The sequence below is a fragment of the Lissotriton helveticus genome, chromosome 3_1, assembly GCF_964261635.1.
Source record: "Lissotriton helveticus chromosome 3_1, aLisHel1.1, whole genome shotgun sequence".
NCBI classification, from domain to species: Eukaryota; Metazoa; Chordata; class Amphibia; order Caudata; family Salamandridae; genus Lissotriton; species Lissotriton helveticus.
The window spans coordinates 263578282-263594684 of NC_136061.1; the positions used below are offsets into that span (position 1 = coordinate 263578282).

Below are 16403 nucleotides of genomic sequence, written 5' to 3' on the forward strand. Positions count from 1 at the left end.
AAAAAAATATAATAGAAAGTTTGATCATTTAAAACCACCACACAAGAGGGTTTGGGGGCCCCCTCCTTTAAGACCTATTTCCTGGCACCGCAGCTTCAATGGTTGTCACATTGGACAGCAGAACGACACGTAGGGGAAACATACACTAATGAGGGTCGAATGCCACTCCCGGCCATCCGGAGACTGCTGATGCCAGGTACCAAGCCTTCACGTACGCACCCCCTACAGGTGTCGATAGCCCGCAAATGCATGATGCACGTACACCGTATGTCAAAAGGTCAACCCCTCTACTCCCCGCTGCTCCCATTAGTAGGATTCCCGCTACGGGAGAACTATTACACGTCAGGAGCCCTCCGGATATGGACGGAACACGAGGTAACTGAGATGGACTCCCTGTTTGAAGATGGGCAGCTGAAAACATATGTCAAAATGATGGACAGCTACGATCTCGCTCCGGGACAGTTCCTGGTACATAGGCGACTAGTAGACAGCGCCCGTCAATGTTGGGACCTCACGGAGGGAGAACCGCCGACACACCCGGTATTACATACAATCCTACGTATGGGGGTGGGCAGACACTTGGTCACGTGGCATTACAAGGTGATAAGGGAACTGATTACGGCCCCTTTACAAGCCCTGCGTCAAAAATGGGAGGATGAGATAGGGTGAGTGCTTAATGACAAAGAATGGGAAAAGGCTCTAGAATACCCAAAAAAGGTTTCAAGAAACGCATGCTTAAAAAATATTCAATTCAACATTCTACATCGCGCATACTTAACACCGCATCGACTTCACCGATTTTACCTTGATACACATTTCGCCTGCCCCAGATGCCAAACACCCGAGGCGAACTTGAAACACATGTTCTGGGACTGTCCCATAATCCAATCATTTTGGGGTAGGGTCCATCAGGTGTTGGGGGCGACGGTCCACCACACGAATGTTGACACATGGGAGGCATGTGCCCTGGGGGTCTTCCGCAGGTGGAAGACAGAAAAGGTGCAGTGCAGGTTTGCGTCCTTAGTCTTGCTCCTGGCGAAACGGGGCAAAGCCATGCATTGGAGGGCACCGGTAGGACCCCCGGAAGCAGCCTGGATAGGCGCCGTTAAGAAATGGGGGGGCGGCGGAAGAAGAAACGCTAAGAGATGAGGAAGTGAAAGGGATTCGCATACATCGGATCTGCATGGAATGGGCACAACTCATGTTCAAATTCACACAAGAAACAACGCTAGATGGCTCCCCCGGAGCTACACAATCTCAATCTCAAACCCTACCCCTGTTCCCAATAGCGCAAGAAAATGCTGGCATGTCATCACCGTGGGAGATGAAGGGCCGACAGTAGACTAGGATTTCACCAGACTGGAACCCTGACCCGTGATGGGAGAGGTAGCCTCCTTAGGACAACACACTCCATGATCTACTGATGCCACAGATACTTTATAGACTAAATGCAACCAACCACATGATAGATGATTACCACAATACAGCGTGTGGCCCCCCTACCCCCTTCCATTCCCCTCTCCCTTAGTTAACTGTACATTTATTCCCCCCCAGACACCCCAAGCATTGGTTCATAAGTATTGGGAACACAAGCAGGGGCATTTACTGCAGAGGTGTACAGGGATAGAGTGGGGGACTAATTCTCCTTTCGCTCCCTCGTGGAAACCCACACATACAGGCACTAGGCATTGGTTAGCCTATTATCACCTATACTAGTCCACTGGAGATGTAATATCCATGTAATTATGTTGTCTCCTGCTAGAGCTATATGTTATAAGATAGAATGTATTTTCTGCAATACACTGATATAGACTGACAGCCTGTTTACTCATGTCATCATGTATTAATGCAAATGTATAACAATGTACCATGAAAAGAAAAACTCTCAATAAAAGAAATTTAAACAAAAAAAAGAAATCAAAAAATCCTTCTGTGTGGTTGGTCCTGCTTTAGCATTGTTGCAGTTGTATCTCTTTTTTGGTCAGTTGTGCTTTAAAGTACACAGGTGTGTATCAAAATTCGCTACAAAGCATTAAAATACAGAACCTTCATGGCCAGCCAAACTTGTTCCCTGCAATGCACAAGTATCGCCCTCATTTTGCCTTCACAAATTGACAGACATGTTAATATTTGACACCCGGCTCCATATTTGCAAACCCTACACATTTAGAGGGTAGGCATCCACTACTTTTCTGGTACCTCCAGCACCTACCTATTCATTTGAAGCCATCCCATGACTTTTCACGAGGCCTGGTACAAACAGCAAGCCGCAAGAATTTATTTCCCTGGCAGCCACACATCTAAACCGCACTTACAGTTGTGCCTGCTAGCCCGCAAGAAAACTGAGGCTGACCGACAGACACCTGAGTGACCAATAATATGGCAGATACCAGAGTGATTGAGCCAACAACAATCAGCATGAGGATGTAAGCGGGGACCCGTCATTCATAATGTGCTCCACTCCAGTAGTTGTGGTGCACGAGCACAGAGGGAAGCAGGACTGTCAGGACGTGATCTGAGCTACTGGTGTCCACAAAGCACCTTTCAGTGTCTAACTGTAAAGCGTGAGAAGAACCTTTTCATCTTACAAGAAACTAAAGAGGGCCTAATTTTAAGGCTTGCACATGATTTTAAACTAGGACAATACAGGCGTTAATTCCTAAAAACTCTCCCCCACTGTAGACGGCAAGCTGTACCTATTTCTAGGGCTATCTGAGCAGAGACTTTTCTGAAAGCCTCACTAGTTTACTATCAGAGGATTAATACTACAGTACCGGGCACTAGTACGCTGCCCTCGCAGCCCCCTTATCTACCACTGTGTATAAGGCAGGGACAATCCTGGCATTCACCAGGAAAATACTATTGGCATAATTTTAATGCCCCGGATTCTACCCACCATGAAGGGAAATAACCCCAGTTTAAATGGCAGCTCGATAACCCTGGTGCATCCTGCTGTGTTTTTTCACCCTCACTTTGAGATCTCGGCCACACTTGCCTTTGCTTTATTTGACCCGGATGAGTGCCCTCATTTTACGCTCACCATGTGTTAATAAGTTTAATATAAATATGATAGTCAGTGTGTCTCTCTTTGCTGGAGTCTTTTCCAAGTAATGCTTACTTGGTAAGAAACTACCCAAAAGATTAGCATTTTAGGTAACAGTCCCTCCTACTGAAGCAGGTATTCAGTGGCCTTCGTTACTGATTTGGCTGTACATTCACCACTTTCTGACTATACAAATACAAAATCCTTTGTACACGAGTTTCATTTATAGGGCTGAAATGATGCAAATCCTTATACTGCTGTCCGGGGACTTTTAGAACATCTAGCTAATCTCCCTCTGTGTCTGACGCAGAAGCTCCACTCCAACAAGTGTGCAACACAGCAGCTCAGAAGCACAGAGGAGTCCTCAGTTCAAGTATATATGAAATTTTGAGAAAAATTCAACTTCAGTGTACACATTGGTCCATGTGTTGGTCTCTACATGTCAGCTGTGATCTTCTGTACAAGTGGCTGAAGAAGGCGTTCATGCCAGGTGCCGTGTCTACAGTCTGAGATCAAAGTAGCATTGTACCTAGCTGGACATAGGGACATTCACTCATTTGTCTGTGACCCAGGAGGTGAGGAAATGTCACTTAGGATGTAAGGAACCATGTAATTGTCAGGCCCTGAAGCAATATCTGCCGTGTCTGCATGCTTATTACCTTTTGGGTAAATGGTAATTTCCCTTATTTCGTATCTCTCATGTACAATATGATTACGCCTCCTTGACTGGGCAGTTTTAATTTGAAAGTAAAGTTATTAAATAAAAGAGGACAATGATGCTATACAGTTTGACAAATGATACATTAATGCCTAATCTACCACCGTAAAATACCAAACTTGGCTCACTGGTGGCAGCATTCACAGTAGCTATACACAAGAGGTATCTCATACAAGGGGACTCACTGTTCTTCAGCGCGCTGGCCATCTCAGGCCCTCCCTTCTTCTTGAAGTCTGGGAATGTGTCTGGCTGTGGCAGCTGATTGGCAGTGACTAGAGCCTTCTGCATCTTTATTCGCCCTTCCAAGAGCTGATCCCAGAGAGCTAAACAAATGGAAATAGAAAAAGGAATGTAAATCAACCCAAGGTTCATCAACAAGCACCAGACACAATCCTTTGGTAACACACTTCAAAACAAGTGACAATGCCTGAGGTTCCGGTAGAGGCGCTGAGATCCATTTCATTTCCTTGAGTACAGCTATTTGAGGAAGATGGTGTGGGCTAGAAAATCGGTGTAATCCCAAGCCATTCTCTCATACAGCTTTAAGGAACTCCGGTGACTTTATTGGGCAGTAGTGACCTTGCATGCAATGTGCCGTTCCAATTAAGTCAACCAAAAGAGACCTCCACTGAAATGGACTTCTTTACGGGTAACCAAGGCCAGCTTGCCCTGACAGCCTATGGGGGAAAGTTCTCAAAATGTAAAAATATTCATGTGTAGAATTTTTAAAGTAAGCGATTGCTAAAAGCATCTGTTGGGGAACCCGATTCGTATGCATAGGATGCAAAATATGCATCTCTCTCCATGTCACAGCACTCATACTACTGGTTTTCACATTACAGCATGAATTACCGGGTTCACATAATCCCTTACAAAAGTACCTCCAGTCTTAAACTCTGCACGCAGTGAGTACGCAGGTTCATTATGGAGTCTATAGCCAGAGCATGGCTGTCACAAGCTGGCGAGACCACGCAGGTAGTGAGGACTTTTCCACAATTCTCTGGTCAGACACTTTAATAATTCTGCCAAGAAAGTGCAGGGAGGAAACCAACATCTTTCAAATAAAAACCTTCACTTCATTGCAACCTTTAAAGTTGAATAATAAATGATCGACTTCTTTCAACCAGACTGGCAGAAGGATTAGATTTTTGCTTTCCAGAGTTGCTAGAGTGTGTCCATATTTTAGGCTTCCCTTTCTCCTGTCCCAAGAACACTGCTGGTCCACCCAGCAGATTCCCGGAAACCCCGCCTTTGCAAGACGTCTTGTGGTATTGCAGGTTAGTATGCTAGGAGTGAAGCTAATATTAATCGCAGTGGACTTCTGGATAAGTGATAAGATCAAGGCTGACCGGGGAGACATTTAGGGGCAGAGATGTTCGGAGGTCACAATGTCATGAATTGTAGGGTGTCCGCCAACGTTAGTGTGGGAACCCAGACATACAAACGAGGGGGGGAGGGGTCTTTAAAACAAGCATCACATGAAGCAGAGGGCATAGACTGTAGTCCTATTCTACTCAAGAGTGACCCATATAGATATATACTACATAAGTGGTCCGCCCCTAGGTCATGCATTTGGGCTACCCTGAAAGTAAAAGTGAGGTACGCGAGGTACAGAGTACCTCATAGTAAACAACCTGCATTCTACATGAGTGGGCTGCCACATATGCAACAGTATGGGGTGTTATTTGTGCAGAGCACCTGAAGAGAACAGTGCGCGCTATAGAGGAGTCTGCCCCTGAGAGCACCTTCCAAAGGCTAAGCCTTTCTTCGAGAAAACTTTGCAAGTGCTATCCACGTTGTAGACTTGTCATGATGAAAAAGAGTTTATTTTACATATGTGCTGCCCATATTTCAAACATTTGCATCTATTGGCAGAGATGGTAGTACAATATGTAAATCTTTTTTTTTGAATTGATATGTGTATTACATGCCTATTTTACAGGCATGTAAAATAAGCATGAATACACGAGTGCCTATTTTACAGGCATGTAAAATAGGCAAAAATATACAAGTGGGAACAGACTTCATGGGGACACCTATTAAAATTATGGAAAGAATCACATGTGACACAACGTACGTGGTATATGTCATCGAATGCCACTGCGGACCCAGCTATATAGGAAGTACAATCTGCCCTTTAAAAAAACGAATTCTCGAACATCTGAGAGCAATTCATAACAACGATACCAACTATGCAATTGCAAAGCATCTGAAAACTCATAATGAAAAATCTTGGAAAGACATAAAATATTTTGGGCTGGCAACTACTCCAAAAATGAGAGAGGGGGTAACAGAACCCTAAAACTGCGGAGATTAGAGTAAAAAATGATAATCCGGTTCAAAACCAAGACCCTATTTGGTCTGAATGCGGAAGAGGAACTGCATGTTCACCTGTAAATGTTGCATAAAACAAATGCTCAGCCAAATAGATAACCTTCTGAAACCTTAAACGACACCACACCATAATATGGGGGCACTTAGCCATTATTGAAACTCTTGGAATCCACCTCAAAGGATGAAACAAAACGGCCCCTTTGATACGCATCAAAGAAAAAGCCTATCAAAATTGGTGGAACATGAGGCTAGAACTGTCCGAGAAACAACTATAAATGAGAAAATGTTGCCATTCTCAATAAAGCATCCTATTGAAAGAAAAAAAGAAAAGTAAATCAATGAGTAGATTGAGAAAACAAAATACGAAAATGCAGAACAAAACATTAGAATGTTTAAACAATACTGAATATGATGATCATCAAACATGCAATCCAGTATGCAGTCTTGCAGAAAACGAAAAACAAAGTGAAAATATCGAACGTGAAAACCAGTGAACGATTTGGAAACGACATGTCCCATAATGCCTCCTAGCTGGCAGCAATGGGAGAACTATATATAGTAAACACATAGGACTCACATACCGTGAGCAAGACCTGTGGGGTTTGAAACGCGTTGGTGATGGTTTGGTGATGATCATTGTACGTTTGCAATAAAAAAGATTACTCGCAATCTCTGGTGTGCGGTCTCTTCCTTGTGAAGGAGAAAGTAGGTGAATAATTTAAAACGAGGACTGGTCCCCGTCCTCGACACCCGCTGTGAAACGGCGCGCTTTCCTTGGGACAAATTGGTGTTGCATATATGTATATATATATATGTGTGTGTGTGCGTATATATATATATATATATATATATATATATATATATATATCTCAATGCCAGAGTCTTGACTGTCATTACTCTTCAGGGGGAGGAGCACAAATGATGTAGAAAACAATAAAGAAGAGAGGAAAGGGATCAAAGAAAAGGAGAGGGTAAAAGAACATGCAGGATGGAAGGAAAAAGATAACGGGAGAAGAGAATAAGGCTGAGAGAGAAAGGAGAAAAGGATGAGCAAAGAGGGCGAGGGAAAAGGAAGAGAAATGAACTAGAAATAAGGAGAGAATGTAGAAAAGAGGTGGGGATGAGTGACAAACTGAAGAGGGGTGAGGGAGGCTAAGGAAGGGGCTAGAGGGAAGAGCATTAAATGAAAAATAGATGAGAAAAGAGCGGGATGGAGACATGGAGGTAAGAAGAAAAGACAAGTAAAATGAGGTACTTGGAGACCGGTAAATTACATTAGTGTAGCAGTTGCAGTGACACCATTGTTGAGCGGTGCGATGGATGCGCTGCACCTCATTTATACAGTATTTAAATAAAGACTTGGATGGCAGGGGGTCATAGAAGGCCGGACTGGCCGTAACGGGCACCAGGCATTTTCCCGGTGGGCACGGGGGTGAGGGCTGGTTTTGGACCCCTGGGCGGCCATTTTTTATTACCAGGGCCGGTTTTACAGCATCGGCCCCCTGTAACAAAAGTAGCTGCAGTATTTTCCACGCACCACCCCCCTCATCTCGCGGCTGGTCTAACTCAATTACCTGATGAGCCAGTTTGAGTTTCCAGTCCGGCCCTGGGTTGTAGATTCACTGCATGGACTAAGGTCCATGACCACTAGCCTACCCCACTTAGGGGACGTGGTGACAAAAGAAAGGTACCCACAGAAAACTTGTGTAGAGTCCCATGAAGTCGTAATTTTGCAAGCTGGATAACAAGTTTCACAGTCAGTTTCCCACTATGCAACACATGCAAATAAAAAACCAACAACAATTGTATTTGCAGAAGGGAAAGGGGTTTGGAATCAACAAATGCAACAGTGTAAACAAGGGGCTTTTCCATGAGGAAATTTGTTTTACCTGAGAGGAAAATTCACTTGAACAGTGAAAATTGATTATTTCTTGGAAGATCAGACCTGGCAGTCAGTACAGGGTCAGTCAATCTATTAGATGTAGAGAGGAAGACTATACCCAAGAAATGTGCAATTGCCATAATTTTCCAGGCAGGCTAGGTTTTGCTGAATTTCAAAATTAGAAATATTATTATAATTGTGTCTGGTTTGCATGAATCAGAATTGTGATAGACCACTGTGAGTGTGTTTGGTGTGGAAGGCTAAACATATAGACTGCCGCAAATAGTGTGTCTGTGATATACATGGACTTCGCACATGGCTTATAACCTATCTCTTGCAATGGTATAACTTCTGTCCAGACAGATACATTTAAGCTACAGTGGTATAATTGTACCGGGAAACAGCCTGTAGCACAACGCCGAAATCACACTGTGCCTTCACAGCGCTGGCAACTGAAAGAACGTGTCATTAACACGCAGTCCTTTAGCACTCAAGTCATTAAGACGACCTGCTTTAGGGGGAGCATTGATACAGAGGTGTTGGACTTAAACTCCAACACCTTCGAAACTTATGCGCAGACTGGAGTAGGATTAGTAAATTATACAAATCCAAAGTCCAGCGCCCCCCTACAGCTTGTCGTTGTAACGACCTGAGTGGAAAAGAAACACATGTTTACAACGCATTCGTACTAATGGCAGCGTTAAAAAGGGCATGCATTCTAAATGCCTGCGTAATTCAGACATACACTCAATTGCATCATCATAAGATTAACAGGAAAGGAGAGCGGCTTAAATATCATGGGTAAGAGAGGACTCGTACATTAAATATGTTTACAATCTAGGTGAAGAAACATAAATATGTGGACACATTAAAGTAAAAAAAACATTCAAATCACAGACTTGAAGGCAGAAATTTCCATGACGCTTACGCACAAGCAATGGTACTGATGTACCAAAATATGTACCAACCTATCTGATTTTTGACTGCTTGACCTTTCTCAACTTCTTCAGTTAATTGTTCTTTAGAAAAGGTCAGCACATTCCCACCATCTTCAATTTGCTCCGACATAGACTCCCTGCCTTCTTCCATGGACTCATCTTCATCACTGTCTTTATCGGCTTCTTCTTCCACGTCTTCATCATCATCATCATCATCATTTTCATCCTCATCCTCTCGGTCCTCGTCATCAGTATCAAAATCATCATCATCTTCCTCCTCTTCATCACTACTCCCAAGCTTGGTCGTCCTACCTGGGGCTTCCTCATCTTCATCTAGAGACTGTTCATCTGGAAAAACAAAAAAGCAGTATTTAAACACATGATTAGATTTGTTTGAGGTAGTTTCACTGCTTGTCAGTGTGGATGGATTTGATAGTGACTCAATAATTTTGCAGACAGATACATCAAGGTAAAAAAGCAGTAAGGAGGTCAGGTTCTTACTTGCTTTCCCCAAAACACAAATTATTTTGTTCCTTTAGCTCACTCCAAGGGCCTCATTTTGATGTCAGTGGAGCAGTCAGTGGCAGTCCCACCGACATCCAGGCCATCTGTCAGACCGCCACATTACGATGAGGGTGGTCGGACCACAGCGTTCTGGGAGACAGACCGCCGCCTCCGACAGGCTCAAGGTGCCCTTCAGGACAGCGGTCGGACACTAATCCTTACAATGGAGTCGATGCTTGATCAGGCATCGCCGTAGAGATGTCCATTTCCCACAGCCTTTTCATGGCGGTCTCACCGCCATAACAAGGCTGACGGAAATGGAATTTGGAGGCCCCAAACAGTACCCCAATTCCCTGTGGGGCACTGCTAAGTGGCCAGGGGGACAGTTTTCATCACAGAAATGTGGTCCTTTAATTTTACTAATGTCCGGTTGACAAAATACCAGAAAAATGACAAACTTCACCTAATGAAAACAAAACAAAAAAGAAGAACTCTCAGGAATACTCTGAATGTCCGTAACAAATTAGCGTGGATTTCTGAAATGGCGAGAAAACGATGATAAAAATCAAAGCATATTTACATTCATTATTTTATTTAACCATGGGAGATTTAGGCACACTGTTAAATTGCAAAACACTGACATGCTAAACAGTGAGTACCTGCAACAATTCTAAAATAGTATTTAGTCGAAAAATGCAAAATATTGCTCGTCTTGACAAACTAGATCAGGAGAGGCAATGGTTAAAACATTACACTATCTGGACCGTGGTCAGGTGCCGGGGGGAAGAGTACACCCGGGTATTATATGCGAAGCGCGGTCGTTTCCTGCTGGTAGGGCCTCCCTCGATCTCTTCGAGAGTGTGGCATGAGGCTAACAGGGATCTTAAATGGGCTGGGCGCTTGACACTGGCCACTGTGGAGTTCTGAGATGTTGGGGATGCTCTGGAAAATGAAAGGGTTTGATCGTTGGGACTTGATTGCTATAACGCAGGTGCATGATGTGTGGGGTAAGGGCAGACTGCTGACGTTTGAGGAGTTGCAGGCTAAGTATCAGCTGAATGAGACTGAACGGTTTCGATACCTTCAGGTTAGTCATGCCTTGCGTGCTGTTCTCCCCAGAGGCGAAATGTCGCCGGTGGCCTCCCCGCTCGAGGATCGATTGCTTGATGGCCATGTGCCCACTAAGGCGATTTCTTTAACATACAGTAAGCTGATCAATCACACTGAGGACCCCTTGGTGCTGTTGCGCGGACTGTGGGTCGCACATGGCTTTGTTCTTGATGAGGAGGATTGGAGGGAGGCGGTGTCGTCCCCTAAGGAAGTGGCGGTCCCCATGAGACTCCGATTGGTTCAACTTCGGATTTTGCACCGCTCCTACATCACGGGTCCGGGATTGCTGAGGATGGGTTTGGCTGGGTCTGCTGACTGTCGGAGGGGGTGTGGGCTGCCTGGGACGTTCCTGCACATTCTGTGGGAGTGTGAGAGGGTTCGTAACTTCTGGACCAAGGTACATTCAAAGATGAGTGAAGTATGGGGAGTGAGGGTCGAGATGGAGGCGAGGAAATGTCTGTTGAATGCGTGGGAGCCTACGGACCTGCCGAGTCATGGTAAGGTCTGGGTGGCTCTCGCTTGTACGGTTGCTAAGCGGAATATAGCCCAGCTTTGGGGTGCTTCTCGGGTACCTCGGGTTGGGAAACGGATGGAAGACCTTGACTGGTGTATGTTTCGTGAGAAGTCGGTGTATGTGTCCAGGGGGCGACCCCGCAAATGGGTCAAGATCTGGGGAACCTGGAATGCCTATCGAGGCGATATCTGTGAACCACCGGAATTGGATCCTGCCAGTGTGGACCAAGAGGATGCCTAGGCCCGTTTTCTTCTTTTAATTGATTGCTATTGTCTTAGGAAGTCTGCATCTCTATATATGTAACAGTGGTCACCCGATGCTCTCTGGTCGATGTTTGTAAATGTATTGTTTGTTTCTTTTTGTTAATAAAAATAATAAAAAAAATAATAATTACACTATGACGAATAAAGGACAAATGTAACAGGAAACAAAAATTTAAAAGACAATGGAAAAAAACTATAAAAGAGTGGACAGAAGGAGACGGGGACATTAAATATTTAGAAAAAAGACAGAAGTTCTAGAGAGAGAAAAGGGAATAAAAGGTTTATGTAAAAACAGTGATATAAAGGGACAAAACGACGTTTCGTTGTTTTCACTAAAACCATAGGGTTGTAATACTATCAAGGGGAATTAGTGAAATGCAACGAACGGTTAAAAGGGATATTGCTTTGTATACTAGTTTGGCAGGTAAAAGTTTATTTTGTATATAACTTAAGCTTTAAAGGAAATTATTTCAAAACTGGTCCCTTTCTTTATCGTTTCTTACTTTTAGAAATGCTCTGTTGAACTTAAGTAAGCATTCATTATTAGTGATGTGTGAATTTTTTTCCACTCAGTTTCGTCTCATTTCTATTATTCTTTTGCACGACCCCATACAAAGGTACTTTTCATTTAAATATTAAATGGTCCATTTTAAAAATAGCCTGAGGGGTGTTAGTGGGAGACGTGGAAGTTCTGTGGATACGCTGTTCATCATTTTTTTAAGTGATCAGCGAGAAAGAAGATCCACCATTACAGCCATAGTGCAAGATGTGTATTTTGGTATTTGTTTCTAGCATGTTTACGATGTGAAGCAATTTCTTTAAAAATGTTGGATGCCCAGGGCATGGCCAAGATGGCAGACATGCTTTAGTGTCCCTCCGATCCACGCCACCGGGCCCGGCCGCTATCCGTAGCGCAGAGCAGCAACTGACCTCACCGACTGATCAGGCGGGATAGCCAGGGTGGCGAAGAAGAGGGAGAGCTGCTTGGGCCATCAGAGGCTCCCTCCCGGTTCAGAGCACGGGGCTCGTGAACGACTGTGGCTACTGGGCCTATGGGCACGGACGGCTGGTGTGCGGCCTGGTCTCATGGCCGAGACATTTCCGAAGCACTTTGTACCTGCAGGATAGCAATTCGAAGAGAGGACTTACCTGCTTCGGTGCGGCCACCCAACCCGGCCTGCAGTGCAGGGTTGAGTCCGGAGCTCCAGGGCCTGCGGGGCTGGGAGCCTGCAGAGGGTGTTGAGCAGCAACGGTGACTTGCCTGACCCAGCATTTCCCGGCAGCCCTCCCTGGGCTCAACACGGGCCTACGACCGGGGGTGTCATCTTAAGGCAGCACGGTGGCTGTAGCTGTGTTTTTGGCTAGACAGAGGAGAGGGCACGGCCACTGGATATCGGCAATGAAACGCAGCAGGTGAGGGCCCGGGAGGCAGGCCTGAGATCCAGATGGCCAGAAGTTTTAACCTGCGCATCGACCGGCCCTGTAGAGCTTGGTGAGAACAACCCTGATTGCGTCAGTGGGGGTGGAAATTCCAAGGGCCACACATACGGTAAGAGTTGAAAGAGAGACCCCCCCCCCCGGTTTCCCCAGATAAAGCGTCCCATGTGTAGCGGGTGAAACGGTGGGCTTGTTCCCACGCTGCAGCTAGCCTGCCCAGATGTGCTCCCTGCTTGCTGGCACCTATCTTGGAGGTTCCCATTTGGCCTAAGGAACAGATAGCGGAGGAGCTCCCCTCACCTCCCCACAGATAACACATCACCAGTGCCCAGCCATAAAACATAACAGAACAAAGCGGCTGAGTCCTATCTCCCGGAGGAGACTATTAACTCATGCACACGCGACGCTAGAAGCCTAAGCCAGCGCAGCAGGGTGCCAGTGAACGACATCGACTGTCGCCCACCGACTGTGGAGACACTCTTCCAGTGCCTTGCTTGCAGCAGCGGGACCCGGTTTGGGGAGGGACTCGAGGACCTGATGTTGTGGCGGAAGGGACCCCAACCTCTATATAGAGCCTTCACTTGGTCTCGGTGGCCTCGAAAAGCCATCACCAGCAGATTCCCTCCAAACCTTAACATGGCAACGGCAAGAGGGAAAAAAGACTGCAACCTCAAGGACATGCTGATGAGGCCTACGGGGTCCGGGGTGAGGGGGGACGTGTCCAAGAAGTAAACCAAGGGGATTACTGAGGCATCGGATGAACCGATCAACCGCCCCTATCTAGAATCGTTGTTCGCCTCACTGCCTGAGGACCTGCATTCTTTTAGGAAGGAGGTCGCTCAGGTGCTAAAAGATACAAGGCGGGATCTAGATGGCTTAGGCAAAAAGGTCTCCTCGCTGGAAGACCACAGAGCGAGCAGGGACGAAGAAATTGAACAACTCCAGCAGCAGACTTTACGACTTTGAAAGACCAGAACTTGGATCTTCAAGCCTATGCAGAAGATTTAGAGAACAGATCCTGTCGGAATAACACACAAATCCGTGGTGCCCCTTCCGGAACGGAAGGATCTGATATCACCTCGTATGTGCAAGGCCTGTTCAGAGCCATTTTAAAGGCAGGTCCCGAGATGACCATCCAACGTGATAGAACACACAGAGTGGGACTAAAACGCACGCCTGGGGCTCCCCCTCCAGACATACTCACGTGTGTCCATGACTTCGCCTTGAAAGAGCGCATCCTCCAGCAAGCTAGAGACAAAACCCCAGTGCAGTACCATGGGGCTCATCTGGTCCTATACCAAGACATTGCAGCAACAACTCCCCAAAAATTGAAAGATTTTCGTCCCATCGCTGCACACTTAGGAGCAGCGGTAGTGCGCTATTCCAGGGGACATCCTTTTTGCATCATTTTCCATCACGTGGAAAGGCTGCATCAAATTATATCCCTGGAGGTAGCTCACTGGGTGTTGGATCTGAAGAATAACGTTTTGGATTCCCTACATCACAACGGAGAAGAAACAGACGGAACCAGTTCTTCAATATGGAGGAGCTCTGGAGCCTCCCCGAACAGCCTTCAACCGGACCCTGAAAAAATAGCCAGAGAGAAACGGGCAGTCATAAAAACGCTAGCTGGCACCTCCTCAAGGCTGGCATCATCTAGATGAAAGCTCCCTCTGGGTTTCCACTCTGGAATCTCTGCCTGTAATTTTCTCTCCTTTCCGCCTGCATCAGAAGCACTTCGAGCAGTGAACAGCCGGGCCCGAGCAGATGGGAGATCACATTCGCATCGCCTTTAGTGTCTAAATGGACATACCAGAAATGGACTATAACCTTTGTTATTTTAGTTCCAAATTTTTGATGTTACCGTTTATTAGGGTTTTGGTTTGTTTAGATCTTCCTCTTTTTTGGGTTAGAACTGGGAAACGCAGCCATGAGCCTTTGACCCACATACTCCCTAACAGAGCTCGCCAGATCAATTTTGCATGTATGACTCCTCTCCTGTACACATGTAGTCATCACATAGTTTTCCCTGTCCAGGCCAAAAGTCAAACAAGTTGAACATCCTTACAATAAATGTTAAAGGGCTGAACCATCCCCTGAAACGGAGCTCCATACATTCATATCTTGAACACTCAGAGGCTGAGATATGCCTTGAGATGAACACAGGCTCCGCTCCAGACACTTTGGACACCAATATTTCTCCTCTCTTCTGAATAAGACTGCAGGAGTGGCCATATTAATCTCCAGACACTTTAAAGGCAAGGTCAGGTCTAAAGAGGCCGAATTAAGTGGCAGACTTCTAACTTACTCTTTATAAATAGGCACCGAAATAATTACAATTGCCTCCATATACTCGCCCAATGAGAGACAAGAGATATTTTTAAAACAAGCGGTTACAGAGGTCATGGGGTCACCAGGCCGGTTGGCGACTTAAATCTTGTCTTCGACAACAACATGGAAAGATCTCCACTGAGGGGGGCCAGGCTTGCCTCACTAACAGGGGCCTTAATGACATATGGAGGAACGCACAGGGGCAGGCCTGTGGCTACACATACTACTTCTTCACTAAGAAAACATATGACAGGCTGGACTACTTCCTATGCTCCTGAGACTTGATTTCTAGGGTACAAGATGTAGCTATAAAAGCCCGATTTCTGTCTGATCACTCGGCAGTCCCTGTCGCTATAGACTTTCCCAAACAGAAGTCTGGCCCCAAACATGGCAAAACCAAAGGGGATGATGGACGGAGTGTTGAACTATACAAGCACTCACCCACTGTCAACTGATCTGGGTTTAATCCATCATCATTCTTTAGCTCACTCCGCCACCCCAGTTCAGACATATGCAAATCAGTCTGTCCCTGTGCCTCATGGGAACAGTCCAGCCCGAACTGCCAAGGCATGTCTTCCCTAAACCGGAAACAAGCATCCTGGGACCGGTTTCTGGCTAATCAGCCGTCATCAGCCAGGCTAGCTTGAATCCAGTGGCAAAGTGAGCAAGGGACCTACGGCTGGGCATACCCTGCCAACTTAGGGCGAACAAAGCAAAACCAAAGGGGATGATGGACGGAGTGTTGAACAATGCAAGCACTCACCCCCAGTCAACTGATCTGGGTTTAATCCATCATCATTCTTTAGATCACTCCGCCACCCCAGTTCAGACATGGCCATATGCAAATCAGTCTGACCCTGTGCCTCATGGGAACAGTCCAGCCCGAACTGCCAAGGCATGTCTTCCCTGAACCGGAAACAAGCATCCTGGGACCGGTTTCTGGCTAATCAGCCGTCATCAGCCAGGCTAGCTTGAATCCAGTGGCAAAGTGAGCAAGGGACCTACGGCTGGGCATACCCTACCAACTTAGGGCGAACAAAGCAAAACCAAAGGGGATGATGGACGGAGTGTTGAACAATGCAAGCACTCACCCCCAGTCAACTGATCTGGGTTTAATCCATCATCATTCTTTAGATCACTCCGCCACCCCAGTTCATACATGGCCATATGCAAATCAGTCTGACCCTGTGCCTCATGGGAACAGTCCAGCCCGAACATGGCGTCTGCAAGATAATCTCCTGCAGCGCCCGGCTAATGTGGAGCAAATCACTAGAACGATCACCGATTACTTGGCAATTAATGATACCCCAGAAATAGCTGTCTCCACTG

The 16403-nt window shown here is 46.0% G+C and overlaps 1 protein-coding gene across 1 annotated transcript in view; it reads right to left on the minus strand.

The window, feature by feature from the left end:
* The window catches only part of AATF (apoptosis antagonizing transcription factor), a 509083-nt gene that overhangs the window by 438479 nt on the left and 54201 nt on the right, over window positions 1–16403 (minus strand). Inside the window, exons 3-4 of the mRNA XM_078683573.1 lie at window positions 8946–9263; window positions 3947–4084 (exon numbers count right to left, since the gene is read on the minus strand). Of these exons, the coding sequence (XP_078539699.1) occupies window positions 3947–4084; window positions 8946–9263 (456 nt within the window). The remainder of the gene's footprint in view (window positions 1–3946; window positions 4085–8945; window positions 9264–16403) is intronic.